We start from the raw sequence: 26776 nt of genomic DNA on the forward strand, positions 1-26776 counted from the left end.
AAGCGCGGGTTATGTTTTCTTTTAAATTGTAAAAATATTTGTTAATAAAATGATTGTGTTCTTATACCAAATAATCTAGTCTAACTATAATTGTGTTGATTGTTAATTTTTGAAAAGATTCATATATTGTATGTTAGATATACATAATAGATACGCATAGCAATCAATTTTTGAATGGATACACATAACAATTAATTTTTAAGAGTTCAAAAATATAAAATTAGTTTTATTGTATACTATTTGTTATGGAATTTATTTGTTATGTCATTTATTTGCTATGTATGCTTACAATTAAAATATTTTGAATAGGTTTGAAAAGTGGGCCGATCGGTTTTGCATGTTGAAATGGTTTTTGATGTGTCGAAGAAGATCTTTGCGCTTTGAAAAAAAATCTTAATTAAATGACCAAATATATTGTTGGTGTGACAAAATCTTAATTAAATGATCAAATATATTGTTAGGAATAGTTATTAATATCTTCATACCCGATTTTTTTGCATTTAAAGAGGAGTAGTTATTAAATTTTTCTTGAAAATAATTGGTTGAAAAAGGCATGCGATTGGTATTTAAAAAGGAAGAAAAGGTAATGGAATGTTTTGTAATTAATAGGAAAATTCAGGGGCAGATTCATAAGAAAGATTCTGCTTTAATAGTATAGATACAGTATTATCCAAAGCTTTCACTATATACAAGACCACTGACCACGAGAACGATATTATATTTGGCATTATCACAGATTTAAAAGAAAATAGTGGAAGACAAGTAAACATATGGAAAACGTTTTATAAACTATTTGTTTTACTTTTTTCTTCATCTCAGTTGCAACTTTAAACCCACATCACATAATTAATGATTAATGTCAACAGCCAGGGCCGGACAATATCCAGATCCGAAAAATCGAACCTAATCCGATTCCAAAGCGTCCGGATCCGAAGAGCCAAATCCGATCCCCAACATCTCTCTCACTCTCTCTCTCTCTCTCTCTCTAGAGATATTCTCGGATTTACGATGTCTACTGACCTTCTTTTATCAATACTAGAGGTTTTACCGCGCTACGCGCGGTTTGTTCATTTATAATTTTAATAATAAATACATCTCTGTATTAATAAAATATAAATTTAGAAAAAAATGTTTCAAATGCACTTTTACGTTGTCAATAGTGTATTTATAAGATAATAGTAGTAAACTGTGAATTTAAAAGAAATTATTTGTGTTTATTGAAGTTGAGTGGCTAAAATTTGTGGAAATAGGAAATTTAAAAATAATATAATTACAATCAAAATTTAAAATGCTTTTCATATGTGTGAACCTCCAAAAACATAAATTAATACTTGAAAAATTAATAACCACTATAAATTAAAAACTTGTGAGTTAAGCTAATATAAAATATGACACAATTTAATAAGATTAAATTTCTGAAAACTTTATGTAAATATATGGTCATAATATAAATATAAATTAAAAATTAATGTATATAAATATTATATGAATATAACCAATAGATTGTATATTTTGTTTTCTATTCACAGTAAAGTTTATATTTAGTTTTCTTAATATTTCTAAATATTTTGATGTTATTTTCATTTAACACTTAAAATCCATTTACATTTATTGTAAACCCTATATAATCGAATAAGAACAATATATAATTTCTATCTATAAAATTTAATCAATACATATACCGTGAAATCATATGGTCTTCATATATTTAATTAAAACATAGTAACATACATTAAAATATATAAATCTAAAAAGGAATTTTTTGTAAATTAATAAAATATGAGAACCCTAACATTATTAATTTATAGAGTTTTTTACTGCAAATTTTTAATGGAGGAAGTATAAATTAAACCTTAAGGTTTAAAATAAATGAATTTTATTTTTTTGTTATATTATATCATTTACTTGTTTTGATATAATATTTGGAAAATTAGAGTGAAATGTTTTGAAAGCTAATATTTTTTTGTTTAGAATATCATTAATTTATATTTTTTATATAATTTATATGTAAACATAGTTACATTTTCTATTAATCTTTTGGTAATCATGTTTAAAATTTATTAAGAGTTCAAATACTCTATATTTATAAAAGTTTTAATATTTTTTGTATATCATATATTTTTATGCATCATCTGATTTAGTTTAAAATTATTATTTAAAGAATAGGTTAATAACCTTAATTTCATATACATACATATTTTCATAAATGTGTGATCCTTTTGAATATTTAAATCTGCAAATTTTAAGACCAATAAAGATGATTAAATAAATCTTTAAATTTTGAAGCTATAATCTTTTTTCAATAATATATTTTGGTGTTTATTATTTTGTAAATAATTTTTTATAGTATGATAAAAATGTGAATTATGTAGGAGATTTCAGTATGAACTTTGTATGTTAGCGTAGAAAAATATCTATATTATTAAAACTGAAGTATTTTTTGTCATATTTGGAAACATGGATAACATTATAAATGAAAATTGTTTGGAAACATGCATAGTAGTATAAATGAGATTGTTTGGAAACTTGGATAACAATAGAAATGAAAATTGTTTGAAAAAGAAGTATAATGTCATTTTAGTAATTTCATTAATATAATTACATTAATTGTATTTCCATATTTCAATCAGTTTAACAATTTCTTTAATTATATTACCTTAACAATACATCAAATTATTAATTATATTACCATAATAATAATAATGCACCTTTTTATTTATTATTAAATCAACATTAACTGTGTGCCAATTATAAAATAAAAAATAAAAAATAACTGAGTTTTGCATATGGTTAAATGTTCTGTTTAGTTTGTTTTACTAAAAAAAATATTTTAGTTTCAATCGATCTGGAAAATTACGTAGCCAAAAACATAATTCAAAAACATAATTCAATAAAATAATAACTTAAATAAAAATAATAACATTGTATTATATTTATTGTCACTTAGTTTTTTACTCATATAATTATTTTACTAAATAAAAAATTCTGTCTATTTTACTTAATTTAGCCAAACAAATAGAAATAGTCTTTTTATTATTTTATAAATAAGTTAGGCATGAACATTGGATCCATTTAGGTACATGTTGTTTTTTTCCGGATATCATCTTTTTTTTAATGCTCTGTTTGAATATTATAAATTTATGTGTGGATTTTGAGTTGAGTCATTTGGGTCTGGATGAGTTTGGGTCTGGATGAGTTTGGTTCTGGTGTATATGAACCTGAAAATATCTAGATAATAAATGTATCTGAACGGGTTTGGATATTTGGAATAAAAATAACCATATTACCTTATTACTCGATTCGGTCGAGATCTTTTGAATACAATTAGTTATATTACGATTCATCTAAAATATATAACATTAACCATGAAAAATAAATATCAATATATAAAAATGTAAGAATCAATATCCGCGTGGATCAATCTCTAGTTTCTATTATTATTCTAGACTCTTAAGTTAATTATTAAGCCGCTTTAGATGGAGTTGGAATAGCTAGAAGCAAATCAGAAATTTTATATTAAAATTTAAGCATTCTCAAAATGCATTGATTAGTGATTCTCTAACATAAATTGATCTTTACACAAACTTATTTGGTATAACACTATAAATAAACTATGGCCAAATCTAATGGTATGTTAGTAGACATATAACAATTAAAAAAAAATTGTAACGCGATTTAATGAGCATAATCAAAAGCCATAAACACATCTGTTATTTTTACAATCTTTCAGACTTAATTTGGTTCGGGAACTGTACTTCAATGAAACAGAACGCAAAATCATATATAGTAAGAAGTGAAGATCTCGTAATGCTTAATCATTCTCAACAGCCTAATACTATAACTGTAAAACTAAGAGAGACTCAGAAAATTATGATTCAGTAGGGAAAGTGATGTTTTCTTCTCTTAACTGTGAGCACGTGGCCAGTTCATAAAACACACAACAAAGCCAATAACACACAAAGAAGCAGGTATTCTCTTCTCTATTATCCAAACATCAGGATCACAGAAGTTCATTCCATAAACCTATGTGCATGCTGTCGGATTTAACTTCTCTTAATCAAAGGATGCGAGAAGTTCATGTACTGAGCATACCAATGGAACAAACCGGCATAAGTCTCTACAGCCCCCATTCACTTTCTTGTCCATATCAATCTCCCAATGCCCCGTTAAATCCTTCTGCACAACTACATCATCGTCCAAGAGAAGTATCCTATGCAGCTTCAGCTTCAGCTTCAGGTAAAGAGAATGTCAAGTGCTTCAATAGGAAAATATTGTGAATTTCTAAACTACATATTCAGGGTATCTTTCGGCGCATTCTCGAGCTTGTTCTCAATAAAGAAATTCTGAAGATTAGGAGACTCCAGTGGCTTCACATAGGCATACACGAAGAGTTCAAAAACATATAGTCCTCCAAAGCTTACCCTACTACATGAGATCCATTATAATCCTTCAGCTTCAACATAACCTGCATCGCCCCAAGATTAGTGACGACGTGTAAGACATGTTTCCATGGCCTGCATTCTTCATAGCAGATTTCACCACCACTGACGCTGCAATCACATTTTCAGGACAGATGGCGTAACTGAAAGATTATGATCCTCAAGCTCCGGTGATCTAGCTCATTCTCTATTTCCCTCTTCCATTAACCTCCTCGCAAACCAATTAAACCATCCTTTTGATATCGCTATTACTGCCCCCAACTGCTTTCTTTCTAAATATATCTTCAAATTCCTAAAACGTTAGCTTTGTGTCTCAGAGACAAACACAATCACAAAAACAATCTCAATATCAAAAAAAGTTATAATAGGAATCACTACAACAGCAACAAAAAACAATTCAAACACACACACACACACATATATATATATATTATTATTTTTTCATTTGTAAGTGAGCCCAAGCTAAGCTCACTATAATGTTATAAGTCCAGACATTGAAAAATTCACTGGAAGTGACTTTAAGTGGCAGGATCAGGTAATAATTTTTGTGGGCTGTAGAGAATTTCTTACCGTACTTTATCTTGCTTGATTGTCAAATAGATCTGTTTTCGATGGCTTCTTGTGAACAGGTCATAATTTTAGAAGGTGTCTCTGAGGGACATTTAGGTAAACAGCCGTAGACCTTCCACTTGCCCTTTAGAAGTGTTAACCATCAGTGGATCTGTTAATAATGTAATAAATGTTCTATTAACTGAAATAAAGTCATTGATCTCTGTGACGTGATCGTTACTAAATGACTTAAACCTGGAAATTTTGTCATCTATTGCACATGCTCAATAGAGAAAGAACATTTTCTGAAAGCAAACAAACATTTTTAGAGAAACTGGATTGCAGGAGACATGTACCAGAGGAGGAAGAGCAATCCAAGACGAACTTCCAAGCGTTATTGAATCTTCTTGGGTGACAAATTAATCAACATAGATGGGATTGGACCGAAACCCTAGATACGATGAGTAACATGTCCAGGAACTGAAAGCTCTATATAAAAAGAGACGAAAGGAGTAAAGAACATAAATGATTAATAAAAGTGGGTCGCGGTAACGGCGAATTACAAAGAGCCGAAACGGTGACGACAAAGTGGAAGAGTCGGAGACATCAACCATCAACCCTTCAGAGTTCAGACGAAAATAGGTATAGGAGAGATGGGTTTGATATGGGCCATTTAGAAATGTATTGGCAACCCACAAAAATAGCCCAGATTTAAACGGCGTAAAGTGAAATCGATTTGACGTAGCACAATAAAACTTCATGGTTGGATGATTATTTTAATGACGTGGACACTCTCTCCTTTGAGGATATGTCCCTTTTAGTATTGTGATATGTGACGTTCACGGAATTTATGTAAAAATGATAAAATATGACATTTTACTCTTGTAATTATTGATATCCGGTGATAATAATATGAAGTCAGTTTAACAGTACACGTTAATAAAAAGTTAAAATAGATATTACATTAACTTCCTTAATTTGTGTGCACGGTTGTAAAACGACAAATAAATCCGAATGAAGGGAGTATGTTTTAAATTTTTAGTTCGAAATGATTTAGAATTAGAATTTAACTTTGTGCAAAACTAAAGCTATATGATAGTTTCGAGGAATAAATATGTCGTCACCTTGTTAACACTAAATAAAGTTTACACCAATTCTTCGTAAACTCAGGTAAGTATGAGCTTGACTGGTTTCCCCGCTACCACCCGCAAACGCAGCTTTTGCGGTTGGCAGCGTTTGCGGTTGGTAGCGGTTGACAGCGTTTCGAAACAATCATACAAACCGCTACAAATCACTTCAAACCGCTCTGAACCTCTTAAAATCAAAAGCTGGTTCCAGCTAGCGTTTGCGGTTGCGGGCGGTTGCGGAAGGATAATTTTTTTTTCTGTTTTTTTAAAAACCATATAAATACAAAAATAAAAATATTCAATAAATTTTTTAAAATGAAATTATAAAAATACTAAAATATATCTATTATATTTTAATTAATATTATAAATTTTAAAATAAAAATATTTTCTATAATTTTAAAAATTTAAAACTATAACTTTGAAAATATAATTTACATATTTATTATAATATTATGATTTTGATATTTTTATAATTATATAAAATGTAAATATTGTTAATTTATTATTTAACCGCTGCTGTATTTGGTAGTTAACCAGTCATAAGTATCCCGCAAATGCACCAATTTCTAATCGCAGAACCAGTCGTACAAATCTTTTAAAACCGCTAGAAACCGCAACTACCCGCAACCGCAAACGTCCGCAGTCGCAACCGCAACCGCTGCGTTTGAACCAGTTAGACCCTATGTGATTTAATCAATCTAGTTCTTTTATAGCTTAAAGTGGTCGCGTGATTCACATGTTTATAGCTTAATGAGAATTTCTCTTTTGATGGCTAAACCTTCATGTTTTTTATGAGATTGGTTGTTTGTTGAAAAGTTGTAATATTTATTTATTGTTAACCTTTCAATCATTTATGATATTTGGTCTTTTTTTTACACGTTAGTTTTAAAATTTATTCAATTTTAAGATTTTTATTTCTTCTTGAATAAATTTGAGGTATAAAAAAGTTATGGAACTACCTAATATCCCTTCTTCCTCTTGGTGATCAGGGCCGGCTTAATGGGCATGGAAAACAGTGCACCCGCCCAGACCCACCTGCAATTTTAATATATTTGTTAACATAAAGGATCCAAATTTTTTTTTTCTAAAACAAGATGTTTCAAAACTTTTTTTGTTGTATTTATTATGTTGAATTTTGACAAATATTCAAAAACATGGCTATCTAAGTTTTTAAATTTTAAAAACACTAACAAAACTTATAACTTTAATTATTTTTTAAAAAAATTATATATTTTTTTAATAATAACTTAACAATATTATTAAAATTAATTAATTATAAGATCAAAAAAATTTGCCCAAGGCCTGCTCATCTTGTTGAGCCGGCTCTGTTGGTGATGGTCCACACTCCACTCCATGGTTCCTACTTCCTACCATTGCATTAAATCTTTGTTTTTGTGAAACTTATTAACATCAAATCTTGACGTTATTTTTTAGGGCATCTCCAATCTTATTCTATTTTTTACTCCAAATATCATTTTAGAGTAAAATATGCTTCAGCTCCACTATATTTTAAATCCTAAATGGAGTAATCCTATATATTACTCCATTTTGGAGTTGAACTCTTTTTATTTATAGAATAGTCCTTTAAATTTTGAGTTTTTTATTTCGTACTTAGAAAATATTTAAAAATAATACAAAATAATTATAATATTTCATAAGAGATTATTTAATAATTTAATATAAAAGTTGCATAAACTAATAAAAATACCAAAATAAACATAAAAATAGAAAATAAATATAACATAAAATAAGTGATTTAGTAATCCGGTAAATCATTTATGGAATTGCCTTGATCGGTGAAGTATTGCCCAAACAATGAAAATTTTTGATTTAAAATTTTCTTGCCCAAATTAAGAAAATCAGGGATAAAGAAACTCATTATTCATTCGGATATGCATTAGTTGAACATTTGTGAGAAAAAATATTCTAATACTCATTATTGAATCAAAATATTTTATCTTATATAGATTTTAGGATTTGTTGTATTTTTAATAAGAGATTTTTAATTTAAATAAATTATATTTTATGGATGTTTTGTAAACATAAGATATTTGGGGTTAATTGGTAAATATTTGTAAGTGGAAGGTGTAGTAACAATCTAATCTATTAATTTAGGGTCTTATCTATCAACAAGTCATACTAAAACTAGTTATAGAATTAGTTAATATGACATATTTGATTATTTACATTAATAATAAACCAACTCTGAATTTGAATTTAATTTTTTTAATTATCACAAATCTGTTAAGAAAGAATATAACAAAATCTTACTTAAAATTTTAATTATTTTTATTAAATAACATATTTATTAATTTTGTAATTAGTAATATAATATTGTTATAAATTAGTGTTAACTGAAATTTATTATAAAACAAGAAAAAAAATTATATACTATTTTTTATATATATTAAATTATTATATTATGTATTATATAAAAATAGAAGTGCTATATGAATTAAATATGAAAATATTATATTAAATAGGTAAACTAACAAATTTATTCATTTAAAAAAATTATAACTCATCATTAAAACGGGTTAAAACTCTTAAACTATATAATATTTTTATACAAAATAAATTTATTAACATAGGTTAAACTTTTATATCTATAACTATATATTATCTTTTTATTTATTTTGAAACTCTCAAGAATATATTGTTTAAAATGTTTATATTCAAAAATATAAAAGTATATAATAATCTTTTAGATCATATACTATTTAAAAAATATGTTATTAGAAAACTATGAAAGTTTAGTAATTCATTTAAAATATTAACTATGATACTACCCACATTAAAACGGGGAATATGTTTTTAAATTTTCAAAATCGATAAAAGGTAATTGTAAATGTTAGGTTGTATGTTGATAATGTGGGTTTCGGCTCCACATTTATTTTTAAGAATACCTGTTATGTTAATAGTTTTAGTTTAATATAATACTTTGTTTTTACTGTGACACATTATGCTCACTAAACAATTTGTCATGAAACCAACATATTTTAACTATTTTATTCCTCTTGAAAAAACGTGTTTGGATATCTATTGGAAAATAAAATGTAAACCATATACATATAGGTTTTGATAGCTAAAACAATAATATTGTTTTTGACAGTTTTGAATTTCAAAGAGTAGATTTGGGAGAATATATTTCAGAATATCATGTTTTATTTAATAGATTATATTTTTGACTGATTAAGGTAAAATAACAAATAAGATATATTAATAAGTTTTAGTCCAACATAAACTCTTACAAAGTAGATAAAAATAGGACTTTAAATTAATATAACAGATGACAAATAAAATTTTAATTATATTATTTTAATTATAACAAAATATGTTGAGAAAAACTTAGCAAATATTAGAAAAAATCAAATATTTTTTTTATAAAATAATGTATTAATGTAGTAACAAAAACAAATTCAAAATTCATGTAATCTTCCAAACTCAAAAATAGTAGTGTAATTTTTCAAAGTTTTCTTGACAGAATATAAAATTTTGAAAATAAATATTCAAAATCAAAATAATAATATTTCAAATTTTAAAAATATAAAATCATAGATGATAAATAATAACTTTTTGAAATGCACCACGAAAAAAATTATATATGTTGTACAAATTAAAAAAAATCGAATATTTTGACATCTTAATTAAAAAAGAAAAAGAAAACTTAATATTATAACATCCAAAAAATATCATGTATCAATAAAATTTTCTAAAATAATAGGATAGTTGCTACTATGTATAAAATTTACTAAAATAATTGGGCTATATTATTTAAACAAAAAATATTTTTACTTATAAATCCGGTAAAATACTAAAATAATATATGTTAAAATATATTTTTTTAAACACAACATGTAAATATCAATTATCTTAAACATAAGTATTTTCTATTATAAAAATAAATAAATTTTAAAAATGTATTATAGAAAAATGTATAAATTAAAGAAAAAACACATTTTGAAGGAGGTTGTCTATTTTTTTTTCATATTATTATTTTATTGTACCTAACTCAAAAATATATTAGTAAATAATAAAAATTAATAATACCGTTCACATAGATCAACATCTCCCAGCGTGGTTTACACGGTCAATATGAGTCTGTAATGTTGTTGACAAAAAAAATATTAATAAAGCCGAATAAAAAATATAAATAATAATATTATAAAGTTACACAATATATAATACTAAAATAGAAATTATATATTTTAATACATTGTAATGATATCAAATACATTTATAAAATGAAAAAAATATATGTACAAACGTGCGGGTTAAAATCTAGTTCTTCTTAAAATAAGCATTGGCGTATAATATAAAGTACTTTCTTTACTAAGTTCTTCAATTTTGACGAAAATATGCATAATCTTGGGTAATTAGTCACCAAATCAAATGTCAGTAAACTTACTTGAGGTTTCTCCCTATAAAATGGCACCAACTGTGAGTGTTGAAACCACACTTCTCCAACCAACGCTACCTTTGTAATCTATCTTTCAGCAAATAATGTCAAACCATCTTCAAGTGCCCTGCCCTAAACCGGTTTCAACCAAAGAAGACCAGGAAGTCGACGAGAAAATGATTAGCTTGCACGCTGAGAGCATCCTGAACACTATAGCTTTCCCCATGGTCCTCAAAGCTGCCTTGGAGCTCGGCGTCATCGACACCCTCGCTGCTGCAGGCAACGGTACATGGAAATCACCGTCTGAGATAACGGCTAATCTCCCAATCAAACCCAAGAACCCGGAGGCGCCTAATTTGCTAGACCGGATGCTGCGATTACTCGTAAGCCACTCGATCTTGAAATGCCGTGTCATTGAAACCGGTGGAACCGGAAACACCGAGAGGGTATATGCAGCCGAACCGGTTTGCAAATTTTTCTTGAAAGATAGTGATGGTTCTGGTTCTCTTGCGTCTCTGTTCTTGTTGTTCCATACCCAAGTCCATTTCAATACTTGGTACGTACTATAAATAAGTCATATCCATTAGTTGACTGTTAAAAGTATACTACATAAAGATATATGATTGAAGTTTTTCTATATCATAGGGACAATCTTAAAGATGTAATACTAGATGGAAAGGATGCATTCATCTCAGCACAAGGCATGCCACTTTTTGAATACATTAGTTCGGACCAACAATTCTCTGAGGTGTTTCACCGGGCCATGTCAGAATCTGCCACAATGGTGATGAAGAAGGTTCTAGAGGTTTACAGAGGATTTGAAGATGTTAACACTTTGGTTGATGTAGGAGGAGCAACTGGCACCATATTAGGTTTAATCACTTCCAAGCATCCTCATATCAAGGGTATTAATTTTGACTTAGCCCAAGTTTTAACCAATGCTCCATCTTATCCAGGTACAAAAAACTACTTATAGTAAATTTGATTATAAGTTTTATATTGAAGTGTTAATTTTAGTAACTACCTATTATAACTTATATTTTAATTGATTTTACTAATTGTACGTAGGAGTTGAGCATGTGTCCGGAGACATGTTTGTAGAGGTTCCAAAGGGAGATGCCGTCTTTATGAAAGTAACTTTATTATTTATATATATATATATTAATTTATTTAATTAGTGGGTAATTAAGACCATATTTTTCAAATAAAATGGTTTAATTATTGGCAGTGGATACTACATGATTGGACGGACGAACATTGTATAAAGCTTCTGAAAAATTGTTGGATGAGTCTTCCAGAAAAAGGAAAAGTGATCCTTGTAGAGATGATTACACCAGTAGAACCAAAGCGTGACGACTTTTTCTCAAACATCGTGTTTGCCATGGACTTGTTGATGTTAACACAATGCTCAAATGGTAAAGAAAGATCTCTTTCTCAGTTTCAGAATTTAGCATTTGCTTCAGGGTTTCTACGATGTGAAGTTATTTGTCATTCCTATTCCTATTCTGTAATTGAATTCCATAAGTAGATTTGGAATTTAGGAAAATAAAAGCATATGGAGCTTTTCAGTTCTTGATGGTTTTCTATTGCATGGAATATAGTTTCATGGTACTGGCTGCTTGTATTTTTCCTTTCAACATTGTGTGGTGTGTAATATTAACGAACTGTGATTGTGAGAAGTGTTAAAGCGTGTTGTGCTTATGCTAAAACTATTTTTAACCTAAATCATGATGGCAAACCATCTACATGAACCCTTTAGCCGCTTCCCGTAAACCTAAACAATGATGTCAATGGCGCGAGATCGCGAGACGATGATATGATCTACGTACTTAACTTCTACAAAAATATAAACAGCGATCAATTACTAGTTGGTGGTTCCTTAAAGCTTAAAATCCCAGTGTATCAAAAAAAACGATATCCTGATTCACGTGGTTTATGGATTCGACGGTTCTCGTTAATACACCTAAGAGTTCTTTAATTAGAATGATCGTCTTAGTTTACAAGAAAAAAAAATTACAATGATCGTCTAAAATCTAAAAAAGGAAATAAAGCATTTCATGGGGTCAGGGTTTCGTTATCATTTAGTGGGCTCTAGTGTGTGTTGATTATGTTTGTGTGTTGTAAATTGTAATAAAATAAGAGAGGATGACTAATCATCCGGTTCCATTCTGTTATGAACCTTCTCGCCTTCTGGCTGGGAATCGACTTTGGATGAATTATATAATGTCACATTTACGTAGTGAACAAAAAAAAAGTAACATTAAGCGTATAGCATTGAGTTGTTAACTATTTTTAACGTTTTCCTATAATATTACAAGTTTTATTTTAACACCATATAAAATTATCATATTATATGTACTTAAGCAAATTAAAAATATAAATATAAAACAGGAAAAAATATATACAAAGAAAAACGAGAAAAACCATTTTAAACACTGAGAGTGACAGTTTCTAGTACTTAAAACACTGAAATATTTTGGCTAGCGCTTTAAACATTTAAAGTGACATTTTTATTATAACAAACCTCAGACAATGTTTTTCTATTCATAGGCGACCGGTACTGTTCAGTTTACAGGTTAAAATGATGAGGTGTCGATTTAAAAAAAAAATATTTAATAAAAAATAAAAAATACATAAAAACTCGAATAAAAATTTTTTTAAAAAAAAATTGTAAACAAAACTAAAACAAAATTCAAAAAAAATCTAAAATTTCAAAAATATAAAAAATAAAATTTCAAACTTCAAAATAAAATAAAATATTAAAAAACCTAAAAAATCAAAAATAAGATCTAAAATTTAAATGCAAAACTTAAAATACTATAATTAAATTTAAAAATTCTAAACTCAAAAATAAGTTCAAAAATATTTTTAAAAAATATATTATTTATTTATTTATTTGTATTTATATATATAGGGTATAAGAGTCTTTTGCATCTTTAACGAAATATTTTGGTCATTTTCCTTCTTAGAATTCTTTTTTGGAAAATAAACTCAAAATTATCCATTTGAGAGAATTATTAGCCCTGTGTGTGGCCACCATCAATTAACATGTGGTGAAATCGGTGGCCTCTCAGGATGCTCTTTGTGGAGGTGTACTTAGGTGCTATATCCGAGTTATAAAAAAAGGTTTTTGATGGTAGCAAGTTTGATTTTTTTATTTAAATATTTACAATTTTTTTAAGTTTGATTTTTTTTTTAATTTTATATCTTATTTTGAATTTTTCTAATTTTTAAAATTTTATATTAGTTTTTAAATTTGACATTTTAATTTTAGATCTTATTTTTCAATTTTAAAATTTTCTAAAAATTTTTATTTTAGTTTTTAAGTTTGACATTTTAATTTTAGATCTTATTTTTCATTTTTTTCTAATTTTTAAATTTGACATTTTAATTTTAGATCTTATTTTCAGTTTTTATATTTTTTAATATTTTATTTTATTTTTAAGTTTGAAATTTTAATTTTATATTTTTGAAATTTAGATTTTTTGAATTTGTTTTTAATTTTTTTACAATTTTTTCTACTTTTATTCGAATTTTTATGTATTTTTTATTAATTATTTTTTTTTTTAAAGGAAGCCGACCCTTCATAATTTTAACCTGTAAAATGAATAGTACCGGTCGCCTATGAATAGGAAAAAGTTGTTTGAGGTTTGTTATGATAAAAATGTCAATTTGAAGATTTAAAATGTTAACCAAAAAACTTCAATGTTTAAATTGATAGAAAGCGACACTTACTTTCAGTGTTTAAAATGCGATTTTCCCAGAGAAAAACTATGACAATCAGAGACAACGACAACACAAATTAGCGTAAGCATACATATATACGAATATACGATCATCGTGCTTAAAGTAAACTTATATGACAATGCATCCGCACGGATGTTAGTTATTTTTTTATAAATGAATATTTATTTGTATAAGTGATAATATATATTTTAAAATTTATCCGTTTAAATTTTTTTTAATATGACATTTCTAAACACAATAATTTTATAGTTTATATTGAGTAGTTTTATTTTATCATGTAAACCCTTAATTATATCATCCATTTATTTAGAATATGACTTGTAAAGTCACACAAATGTATTTTTATTTTTTATGGATCAAAATTTTATGATAATATATAATAAAATTGTTGTATAAACTGTTTTTATGGATCAAAATTTTGTGATTATGTATAATAAAATTGTTGTATACTATTTATTATGTACATGTGGAATTAGTAAATTAATTACCATATAATGTATGTAATTAGGAAATGTATATATGGAATTAATTATTTTCAAACACATATATGTATAATAAAATAGAAAAAGACAAAAAATACTAAAAGTTAAGTTTATTAATTATTGTTGCCATAATTTTTAGTTAGAATTTGATTTTGGAAATGTATTAATTAAAGAGGAAAAGACAAAAAATCATAAAAGGTAGATTAATTAATAACTTAGTGGCATATCATTGTAAATAAGTTGAAAAACTAAAGGTTTTTTGTTTTTGTACTTTTCTTTTAATAATACAGATATAAACACTTACCTTTCGTGATCAGTTCTTCAATCCAGATCATTTTCCTTAACAATAAATAAGGCTTTGTACGTACCAAGACTATTATGTGAACTCCACATAATTTTTAATCTTTAGAAAAAAGTATAACTTGACACATATCATATTCTTAAGAGTATCTTAAGAGTTTTTCTGAGAAATTTTTGTTGTCTCCTTTCTAATTTCTATAATTCTTTTTTCTTAATTGCTTAGTTATCCACTAAGTATTTTCTGATGGAGGTGCTTTTAAGTCGAAACCAGTCAATCTTATGTCAAATCAATTTACATATATATTAATCCAAATGACAGGTAACATTGGTTTGATCAAAAAAAAAAAAAAAGACAAGTAACATTGGACTCACTGTGGACATGTTCATTTCATCTTATCAAAATGTTCGTGTGGTGGAGAAAGGACACTCTTTCCCAATTTTGAGGCTTTAGCTTCGTGATCCTCCGTCTCACCGCCGTTTTCCCCTCGTTCCACACTATCTACGGTGGCTCAGTCACCGTCATCGTCGCCTACGATGTCGCTGCCGTGTTCATCAATATGTAAATACTTGTAAAATTGAAGGAAAGTTTCTTCCGTAGATCACTAGTAGTCATCAATCAGTTCTCCAACGTTGGCTTTTCATTCATGTTATCCGTTGATTACAAAGTTGGATGAAATATACAAACAAACAAACTAAAAATGGTGAAAAAGGTCCTACCGGAAGTCGAACCCAGGTCGCTGGATTCAAAGTCCAGAGTGCTAACCACTACACCATAGAACCTTAGATGTTTACTTTGCTGCATTATTCATATATATCATTACTGAAGATTGAGTATCTCTTTATTAGATAATCATTCAAAACATCATTCACGGATAATCACATGAAATTTTTGATGAAACTTGCGTCAAAGCAGCATCAGAAGAAGTTGGAGGTATTTATTTGGTTGCTTTAACTTTAGATGATTTCTTGCCATGAAAGTTTCCTTCTGGTAAAGCCTTTTTCAAGAAAAAAAAGTTTACTTCTGGTGTACTTTTCCTATTCTCTGCTAAAACAGCTACTGAGCCATCGAAAGATTGGAGAGTAGCAAGCCTCAAAGGAGATGTTAAGGGATGCTTTTTTGCGCACACGATCAAGAAACAGCTGTCATTATAGTTGGCTTTAATGGTGGGACATCTCCTTTTGTGAACTTTTAATCTTGTTTGAATATCAGTGAGCGTCAAGGGAGACCCATATCCAATAGTAGTCATTACACTCTACAACAACGATGATCAGGCCATATTTTGTACGCCAAATAAATCCTCTCATTCCACAAAACGCTCGAATTGTCTTACCTTTGGTACCTAATTCCACAACCAAATCTCTCTGTATGTTTTTTATATTGTAACCTCATAAATCAAGTCTTCTCTTTTGAAAAAAGAACTACAACAAACAATTAAAATGAATTTTGGGAGAAATTAGGAACATTTTGGTTGAGTTAAATAAGTTCGGAAAATGAAATTGACTTGGTTAGTTATGAAAAGTCGAGATACGAAGTGAACAAAAGAAGACCCAACAATGCCAAAAGCAAAACTATTGAAACTCAAAACAGCAAAACCTGTGTGTTATTTTTCATAATATTGTTGCCGTCTAAACAAGTTTAATTCTAGACATAAGTATTCGTTTATTATTTCTATCACGAGGTTATTATAAACATATAAGTATGAGGAGGAAGAAGAAGTCTATTGTTGCGAGCATATCATGCTCCTTAAGACATTCTTCGTCTCCGACTTCTTCTAAGTCCCTGAAACATTGACCAGCAGTTGACTTAGCGTTTAAGTCGGCATATTGACATTACAAGGAAAGGAAAAGAAACTTAACAATAGGAGAAGAAGGCTTACAATGTTGTCACTTGTGTTGGTTACTTCTGACACTGATTCTTCTCCTGCAACCAAGTTTCCTTTTCAGTGAGAGGAACTTTATACAATAACCAACTCAATGCGAACATTTCTATTCACTTATTAGACAAGGACTAGGCGAATCATTCATGGTTAATGAGGCCTCCTACGCTAATGTTTCCACCAGTTGGTTTAGTAGACAATAATGACTCCAATAATTGAGGACTTTGCAACAATTTACCAGCTGTAGGATTCAATTTGGTAGGCATCTTTTTCTTCTGCTGCTTTGTTTTAACTTCAGGGACGCTGCAGAAACCAGAGAGTATCTCGCTACATCATTACAGATGACACAGAGAAAAAGAGCAATCAGCTGTTCAATGAACTGTGGTTGATTGTAACTCACCGAGAACCAAAAGATTCTGTCTCCTTTCTCAATATTTCCTGAATAATTAAAAAAAAAGAAGCCAAACATAAATAAATGCTACAAATATTGTACTTGTGTCAAGTTCATTTTCGTCGGATTCCAAGATGTTAGCACTTGAATGATGAATTAAAGTATCCATCAAACATTTCATTTACCTGTTGCCCCATGGATTCATGGCTCAGGGTCTCCCAACTCTCGCTGTCCAAGCAAACCAATTCAACATCCCCATTATCAAAAGCAATCTGCATCAAAGCAAACACAGAAGCTCGTGGCATTTACTACAGATAGGTAAAGAACAGGGAAAAGGAAAAGCCATGCAAAGATGTATATACTATATCTGACCAACGTCGAGCATAAACAGCTCACTGAATCAAATGAGAATTGCTTTTAGAATAATATGGGCTTAGAAGTCACAGTGCATACCTTGTGGGAGTTGCTTTTAGAATTAAACCTTTCAACAGTGCCGTGATGGAAACTGGTAAAAACGACCAAAACAAATTACGAAAACTCCATCATATATTTGTTCGAATGTCTTTAAGAAAATTTCTACCATCCATCAGCGGGGGAGAGTAATTTAATCCGCTGCCCAATGATTGCTTCGCCGTGGTTGCTGGTATCCTGTGACAATCATTAACCAGTATCACAGGAAGATAAATAATAACTATATATAGATCCAACTTATAGTTATGAACTTACCTTTAACGTAGATACTACCCCGGAAGGTTTGGAAGATGTAACATTGTTGCTGACACTTGCCCCAGCACTCTCCTTTGAACAAGTACTGTGTCTCTCTAGCTTCTTTTTAGGAATTTCCGACTCAACTGTTCTCAAAGATACGGTGGAATCACGAGAAATGTGTTCTCCCCCTTCTACTGTTTTACACTTCTTGGAAGTAACATTCTTCATCTCTCTGGTAGTAGTAGTACTTTTTTCAGGCAAACCCAAATGAGTCCGCTTTTTGCTACACCTAGTGTTGTTTTTGCTGGCTTCAGTGGAACCAGTCATTGAGGTTTCGATTTGATTTCCCAATAATAGAGGCAAATCTCCATCCTCCAAAACAACTGCTGGGGTATCTTCCTGACACTTCTGATCATGCTTGGAAAGAGTTCAAGTTGGCAGAAAAACGATCAGAAAAGGATCAGGAATCAAAGCATAATACAAGTAAAATGGAAAAAGGACGGTAAAAAGATATACCAGAGAGATCTGTGATCGGAATATATGAACTACTCTTTCCATGAACCTTTGTTCCAAAGTATTTTGAGTGTGAGACTTAGCCTTGTTCTGCAGAGTGTCAGAAACATAAAATTTAAGCTAATGTCACAAGTTGAGCAGGATTGACGCAATGCAGGACTTGCCTGGCTGTCTGACATGCTAGTTTGGCCTAGTTTGTACAGCGATGATGGTAGCAAAATTGACCGTGGAGCTTGTGGGGAAGTCGCGTCAATACATTTTGATGTGTTGACAGCTGAAGAACCAATATCAGCTAGAATATGCAGCCTCTGCAGTGCAAAGTATAATCATATTAGCCTACGCATGGTAAAGAAGCATATTTTTAATTCAGTGCTATCACGTCACACTTACAGGAGTTTTACAAGCATCAACAGCATCTTCAGCTCTTTTAATTGCACGCAAGATACAACACAAGAAAGGGGCTATTTCCTTGTTACTAAGTAGCACTTGTAAGACCGACAACAGAGGGCTGCCAAAGGGAAAGATGTAAGAACAAAAATTCAAAAAGAAACCAATTAGAACCAATAATAGGAACTTAGCTATTACCCACAAAATCGAGCATAGACATGCTCATCCATGCAGTCTTCTGAAGGGAAATCCGGGTCATGTGCAAGAACATGGATCAGGAACACTATCATGTAAGCTGGACAATCAGTGAGTGATTCCCGTTGATCTACATCCCGACCTGCCCGAGCTTCTCTTGTAGCATTTCTGATGAATCCATTGATATATCTAAGTGACTGAACAAAAGCAGCGGAAATCATCAGAAAACCTTAAGTGTTAAAACAACTGAAATATTCCCATTTTAGAGTGAGAAGTATTAGCAACTTACATCATTTTGCAGATCTCTGCAGGGACCAGACACGGAAAACGAAAAAGCACATGCGTATCTTCTGGGTATCATATTTTCCATCAATAGCTTCTGTAATTTGGTGAGAAAAGTCTTGGTTATAAAAGCGTTGGAGTCCTGACAGAAGACAAGGTAAACGATCAGAAAGACAATCAAGTGCACCATAAACTCACCAAATTAATCCAACTTTCTGGACAGAGATATCATCCACTAAATGGTTAACACTACTAATAACATCCCCACTGCCACTAAATAGTTAACACTACTAATAACATCCTTCTTCAGAGATAGATGACCATAAACCCAAGCTAATTCCATTAGAGAAACTTATAGATATGTCCAATATGCAATGATAGATACTCTTATATAAGTTACAAAATGCAGGAACCAGTACGTGGCTACTGTAAAAGTCAAACTCATGACTCGCCATCACTTAACACACATTTTTTTTTGAAAAACAAGCAGTTAAGATTATCCAGTTAGGATAATATTCAAGAATCTTCTAAAAATTGTTTGGTTGTTATGCAAGGTGGAAAGCATTTTACCTTTCCCATCGAGATGGTAAGACGGAAAAGTTCAGGAGAAATATGAAGGTCCCATTTCCTTGAAAGCAATAAAACAGCTTTAGCAGCAGCCAGTCTAACATTAGCCCCCGTGTCATCGCTACAAATTTCAAGAGAAAGTAAGTCTTAGATCATATGAGAAGTCAACAAGGATCAGGAATTTTCCACAAGAACATACCATGATTTGATGCCTTCGAGTCCTTGTGACCTCAGTGTTTTCTTCAAAATGTTTAACAAGTCATCGATTTTCCTTACGACTTGACCATGGCGAGGCAAGAAACTTTTCACAAGTGTTTTGAGCCCATATATCTGCGAAAAATAACAACTCAAAACTTAACATGCGTGATCCTGCCAACTTTGAGAATGTTCGAACTTATCCCACATTAAAAATCTTAAAATCTCAAGGCTTACATTTCTTTGTCTAGCTAATAAACATTCTTAACGATAATGTGATTCACATGCGGCAGCACTATTCCTAAAAATTCTGCAATGAAGCATAAAAAGGCTGAACTTCATGCTAAGTATACAACTAGAACATGCTGAGCAGAAGCATTAACAACGGCCTACTTGTTTCACGTTGAAATTGCATGTTAAAGACCTAAACTTTCTAAGACACAAATGAACGGAAAGCAAAACTGTTTCTTTCTCCAGCACTTACCTTTAGCTTGCAAGAGTTACAGCAACCAGAAGACTGATCACAAGGAGGCTGATTATCAGATGGTTCCGCCTATGACAATTTTGAAAATAGTAATAAGATGGTTACCATCAACAATAAGAAAAATACAATAAATTAATGAACCAGGTGGATATCTTCATAACAATTTTGAAAATAGCACCTCTTGCCACTTACTTGAAAAAATTGGTATACGTATCTACTGATATCTTCATATATATTGTCAAAAGCCAAGACAGAATATTGCCCAACACATGCCAAAGATTGCAGAGTTGTTGGAATTTTCCGTCCACACAGCAAAGAATCTCTGAGCTTCTGAGTAAAAGGAAAACAAGACAATCAATGGCGACACTCAACTTTCTCTAGAAAGGAAAACTATTACTATAGATTTCGGCCTAAAACAGACTATCTAATATATAAAGCTATGTTCCCTACAATCGTTGATGATCACTTACAAACTCCACTTAAGCCAAGATTTAGGCTCCGGAGAACATAAAGCACAACAAAGTTATATGCTAAGAATCTTCCAAAGCTAGTTAAATAACATTCACACAAATGCATTCAATCTAAGAAATCGATATGTGATCAAGTAATGTAGAGTAAACGAAATAAGCACAGATAGAGTAAAAGAAATAAACGCAGGTTGCAGAAAAAATAACCTTGCATAACTTGGAAAAGACAGATTTTTCAGATGATGTAGCCAACGAAGCAATGGCAGAAACAGCATGTTTTGCCCGAGAACGAGTACCCTCCAGACACATCTTCTCCAGAACAGGGGAATAGTCACTGCAAAAGCAAACCAATGTCTAAAGTATGTCCAGGTCTCACTAATATATGCATAGAATATTAGTTGTCTAGGTATGCTAATTTACATAAGCCATACTCAAGAGGAATAGAGTATCTAAAACGATCTCAAAGCCTATAATAAATCTATAAATTTTAATTACTGTTCAGAAAAGTAGACTATATGTTTGACGAGAAACCATAGACTGCATAACGTGCCTCGACCTGAAATTTTGTATTCAGAATGTTCATTGTATATTGCCTTATAATAATCGTCTTCAATTAATTTTCCACCAGAGAACTTCTATGGGTGGAGTACACTATCAGAGTACAGAATGAAAAACAGGCAGAACACTTAAGCCCAATAGCTTGATAAGTTTATGCTATATATATCAGCACAGCATATTTGCAGTGCGGGGTAAATGGAACACTGATGTCTTTAAATCAGATATCAGAGAGTAGACTCTTAAAACTTGCGCTACAAAGACGGACATTAAATTCTTTAGTTTGATCAAACAATTGGTTAATAAATTAGCTTTTCTACTTTATGTCTGAGTACGTAAACAAACTCAGTAGAAAATGCCATGTCACACATTTCTCTAGCAACACCAAAATTCTATCCAACTGGATGAACTTATCGTAAGATATCATAAAGCAGTACAGTAAGAAAGTAGCTCTAGCATTCCAGATTGTACTCTGACTACCAGGCCACTTAAATAAACTTGAATTCTACTTAAAATGATAACTTAACCTAAATCAATTGCAAGTCAAATAGTGCTGGATGGTTACCTGAAGTTGGCAGAAATATAAGGAGCTGCCTTTGACAAAGCTTCAGTTAGCTCGTCAGCGACTGAATCATCGTCCTCTAATAGCTCCAAGAACTGTTTTTCTGAACCTCTCAGGTAAGAAGGGAACATGTTGAGGATTACCTAATTCAGGAAATCAGTAACTGTGTTCAATTTCATTTCCGAAGTTGATTTAAGCATAACACTTATGTATACTTAAGAACGATGATATTCATAAAATAAAATTTAAATGTTTTATTGATTATGGAACATTAGTGCACAGAATACCAGCATGTTTCTCTACATTTGTTCTTACCAAAAGAAGTTTGATGAAAGGAGCCTTCAACTGCGTGTCAGAGGTGCTGCTAGAAAGCTGATCCATAAGATACCGGACATGCTCTGAGCTAAATATAGTAGGCGCACATTTTGTAGAAAGTATGCGCAGGAAGTCGAAAAGTTGATGATTAGCACCAATTCTCTCGAGAAACTTCTCCTGAAAAGAATAAAGAACAAATCTGTAGTGAAGCTGAATATATCTACTATGCACATTCAAGGGTTTATCTAATTTGCTTCATTTTGAATACCAATGCCTTTCCTGAAAAATATACTCTTGCTGATAATACTAAAATAATGCAGCACAGAATTAGTCAAGAATGAAAATGAGTAGAATATTCACGATACTGTAGATGTTTCAGAGAAAAAAAAAACAAAACGTTACGAATTGTGAATTGAATTTAACATAAATTACGCATAAGTAAATCATCATAAAGGTTTGGACTTACTCTAATAGTCTGGGCTTTTGTGAATGTCAGTTCATCCAGCAGTAGAGTTAAGGCATCAAAAATTGATGTGTCGTTCATTTGGTCTAATCTGTGAAAGAAATCTTCTGCCTTGGAAGTGTCTGGAAAGCCAGATGAAAGCTTTACAAAACAGCTTTTTTGTTTTCTTTCACTTCTTCTACATTGTGATCCTGAAGCAAGCATCAGATTAAACTCAAAAAGTGAGAAACATAAGGTTTGCGAAGCCCTCGGGATCTATGAGCACCAGAGTTCAAGAAAGAGAAAAGAAAATACGACCTTAGCCTCCCTCAAGATAGTCAGGCAATGCCGCAATTCACTTTGAAACCTGGAAACATACTGAGTGAATAACAAGAAAACCTTTTAATTTATATTTGATGGTGGATTCTTATGGCTACCTTCTTTTCTGAGATAAAATTGAATTGAGTGACTTCAAGTGAATATGGTTCATGACGACAAAACATTGAACCCAGTGCCGCATCCTCTCCTCAACTGGAAGAAGGCGAGGATAAAGATCATTCGGATAGCACAAGTTCCACATTGTGGGACCTAAGTAATCCACAGAAATCTATTAGCTTGTCAGAAATATTTTCTTTTTAAAAACGCAATTCAAGGAAAGTTGGTAAATTATCCTACCATGATTCTTTACAATCTTTATCGCAGCAAAGCAACAAGATTTTGCATGGGATTTGCTCAAAATGATCATTTATTGTCAGATATCCTTTTGAACACTTGTCACAGTAATCTTGATACACTTTTGACAGCTGCTGCATAGCCTTCTTCCTAACAGATATCTTTTTCAAATATGGAATAAGTGGTGAATAATCTTGAAACAGCCCCTTAGTAACGCCTCATATACTTTAACGTAAGAGTACCTTCTTATCCCGAAGTCTCTCAGTGGCCTCAGAGATCAGATTCAAAGGAGCATACTTCATATTAGACTTCATTATATCACAAGCAACAACCAAAGCCTGTGTTCTAACCCTATCATCGAAATCTAATAGGCGCTCTTGAATGGCAGCTGAGACATTAAAAAGTCAAGGAAGGACACCGGGATTATTAGAGAGAGCAAGAAATAAAGAACCAAGGCAAAAAGGGAAAGTGCTTTATGAATATTACTGAGAACTCCAGATGCTTTATTTCCAGAGGGATTCGCCAAGTAACACTGCTTCCCGCATTTCAATGCAGCCATTCTGACTTCTGCAGATTTATCTGAGAATCTTCTCAAGAACTCTACAAAAAGATCTCGATATATCTCCCCGGAACAGTGGTTAGGCTGTGCAAAATCCTTCCAGCTAAGTTCAGAGCTTTTATTCTCACATCAACCTGATCAGTCTGTAGACAGAAAATAACAACCCTGGTGAATACCCAAACAAACAAACAGGAATATAAGCACTAAATAAAAACAAAAGCAATCTATAACTTTCTAAAGAATAGGAGTTAGAAAAGTAAGATCATATGTTTATTAAAGCGTAAGTGTATAATAAATACCAGTAGTTCCTGGGTCAAGTTCGGGATAATTGCTAGCAGTATCTGGGGAGCATTTAAGGAGATCATGAATATGATTTCGTGGTAAGAATCTTTGAGATTGGACTGGATAGAATCTTTCTCCATAAAACAGGATGTTAGAAAACTGCAAATTAACGGCTCAAGCGTGTCGGTACAGTTTTTAATGAGAGAACTCGCAAGGTTATTAGCAGCAGGAGTCGCATCCTGTGAACACACAAGATAATAAAAATATCATAATCTGATAATTTTGCAAATTATAATCGATAGAAAACTAATATCTGCACATCCATACCTTTCCCTCCTTCACAAGATTTTCAAGAATAACACCGACAAGTGACGAACTTGCCTCTTCTTTCAGAATATCAGTCATTATCGTTAGAATGTCATTAAATAAACTTTGTCGCGCTTGCTGCGTGTTAGCCTTTCGCTGCTGCACTTTAGCGTTTTTCTGATGAGCTAAATTCTGGTGATAGTGATCTCTGTGACGAGAAGGGAATAAAATGATCATGTTAATGCAGTTTATTATTACCAACAGAACACCAGAGTAGTTTCGTAACAGTAGAAAATAAAATGTTTCATCTCTTACCTTACAACAGAGAAAAACGTGTTAAACATCTCGTGAATTAAGTCATGGCAGTCCACGTCCAGCATTAGCAGAGAGCATTTACATCGAGAAACTGTTTCCAAGATCTTTGCCCTTCTCGAGAAATAAGGGCTTACAGTATCAGAGAGCTCAGAGAACTCAGCTAGAAAGAGGTTGAAGATATCCTGAAATAAGGATACCACATGTTAAAAATAACCCACCTCACACAACCGAATTTAGTACTACTGACGCTGTAAGTTCCACAAAATGCAAGAGTCTATCTGCTCAAACACTAGTCAACAATAGTAACAGAGACATGTTTATTGCAAAGGAGTCAAAGGAATGTTCATACCCTGAGATACTTGTCTTCAAAAGGTGGCTCAGGTGCCAGAATCCGAAAAATCTCACTGACACAGACAGTGACTAATAGACTCACGTCGTTATCACGATTCTTAAGAAGGTCATGCTTGATGATGGATTTCTTCAGCGGTCTAAGCTCAGCTTCAAGCAGCTTCAGAGCTTTCTTCTTGCTCACAGTTTCGGTGACTAAAGGCTGCTCGATTTGTGAGAGAGTAGTAGCAGCTTCCTGTAAAGTCACAGTTACATGTGTAAGCAAACTATCAAAGATCTTCCCTATGTCACTACAATAACACTCAATCAACCCTCGGATCACCGATAAAACCCTAAAATCGATTTCAAATGCGCAAAGCAAAAGACAACCCATGAGATACAAGGCAAAAACCCACCACAAACCCCACTCAAGATCAAGTCGATTTCGAAAGGAATCGAGCTATTTACGGAGTCAATCGAACTACAGAGCGATGAATCAAGTTAATCGGAAACAAACCCAGATGCTTACCCGAAGTGATTTCACAAGGGAGCCCTTGTTCGGACGAGATGACTGAAGCAAACGAGAACCCATCTCGGAGACAATCTCCGTCGGAGTTTTCTCCATGCTCCGTACAGCGCTAACTGAAATCGAAAATCGAAAAGGAGACGAAACGGAACCCTAGGAAAGCCCGTCAGTGGAGTGAAAATCAAACGGTGAGTCTGCGAGGAAGACGGAGGAGGAGGAGAGGGAAGCTTTGGGCGGGAGGGAGGGACCCTTTTCCCTTTTTTTTTTTTTTATTAATTATATAAGCGTTGTCGTCATTGGAGACTGTGGATAACACTCCCTAAGTAAAAAAAAAATGGGTTGGATATATGGGCCTACTGGCGGCCCAATTTTAAAAATCCTCCAAAAGCCTAAATAATTTGTTCGGGTCCAAAACCGGTTTATAGGAGGAAGAAGACTGGAGGTCAGAAGTTCCTTGTGTTTGTTAATTAGCCTAAAGGTTTTTTTGTGTAGAAATTCCTGTGCTTGTTACTCATTTGTATAATGCTAAACTGAAAGTTCTCTGCATTTATGTTGGATAGAGCACACTTGTTTGGATCAGAAGTTTATGTACATTATGTGAATTTTTCATGTCTCAGCTTGCTCATTATTGTTATTTATTAAGCTAATTAAGTTGGTCATTCAGATTTTGATTTTTGTATTGTAATTGCCACGGTATTGCATGCTTGCTATCAAAAGTTTCTCCATTAGTACAAGTAGATGATCCTCAACTTGTAGCATATATCTTGAGGTATCAAGCTTCGACTTTTTAGCAGTCTTGAGTGT

General features: G+C 31.5%; 2 protein-coding genes and 1 non-coding gene across 3 annotated transcripts; 1 reads left to right on the plus strand and 2 right to left on the minus strand.

The window, feature by feature from the left end:
* Positions 1-10163: 10163 nt before the first annotated feature.
* LOC125594041 (indole glucosinolate O-methyltransferase 4-like) lies at positions 10164-12225 on the plus strand. The gene is made up of 4 exons (XM_048770359.1): positions 10164-11072; positions 11162-11472; positions 11585-11649; positions 11745-12225. The coding sequence occupies exons 1-4, from the start codon at positions 10621-10623 to the stop codon at positions 12042-12044; spliced, it is 1128 nt and encodes a 375-aa protein (XP_048626316.1). The 5' UTR covers positions 10164-10620; the 3' UTR covers positions 12045-12225.
* A 3528-nt stretch (positions 12226-15753) lies between these two features.
* Positions 15754-15825, minus strand: TRNAQ-UUG. Its single transcript has one exon. It is a non-coding gene; the product is annotated as a tRNA-Gln (tRNA).
* Positions 15826-16600: 775 nt separating this feature from the next.
* LOC106397693 (sister chromatid cohesion protein PDS5 homolog B) lies at positions 16601-26232 on the minus strand. Its single transcript, XM_013838316.3, is given in 34 exon segments — positions 16601-16825; positions 16923-16966; positions 17161-17225; positions 17323-17360; positions 17499-17585; positions 17767-17818; positions 17894-17961; positions 18040-18438; positions 18538-18624; positions 18699-18842; positions 18925-19042; positions 19120-19313; positions 19406-19540; positions 19969-20086; positions 20165-20295; positions 20645-20713; positions 20837-20974; positions 21319-21445; positions 22232-22371; positions 22544-22720; positions 23010-23176; positions 23179-23197; positions 23304-23352; positions 23423-23541; positions 23543-23573; positions 23661-23818; positions 23900-24045; positions 24144-24311; positions 24314-24359; positions 24516-24737; positions 24826-25012; positions 25120-25301; positions 25469-25702; positions 25976-26232. Coding segments are annotated over 34 exon segments (4191 nt in total). The 5' UTR covers positions 26072-26232; the 3' UTR covers positions 16601-16789.
* Between the last annotated feature and the right edge of the window lie 544 nt (positions 26233-26776).

This window comes from Brassica napus (assembly GCF_020379485.1).
Source record: "Brassica napus cultivar Da-Ae chromosome A2 unlocalized genomic scaffold, Da-Ae chrA02_Random_31, whole genome shotgun sequence".
In the NCBI taxonomy this organism is placed as follows: domain Eukaryota; kingdom Viridiplantae; phylum Streptophyta; class Magnoliopsida; order Brassicales; family Brassicaceae; genus Brassica; species Brassica napus.

Bases quoted from the DNA above. Each gene is read 5' to 3' on its own strand.
- LOC125594041 (XM_048770359.1), top strand. From the start codon at position 10,621: ATGTCAAACCATCTTCAAGTGCCCTGCCCTAAACCGGTTTCAACCAAA. The intron at 11,073-11,161 runs GTACGTACTATA...TCTATATCATAG, and splicing joins CAAGTCCATTTCAATACTTG to GGACAATCTTAAAGATGTAA. The intron at 11,473-11,584 runs GTACAAAAAACT...AATTGTACGTAG, and splicing joins CAATGCTCCATCTTATCCAG to GAGTTGAGCATGTGTCCGGA.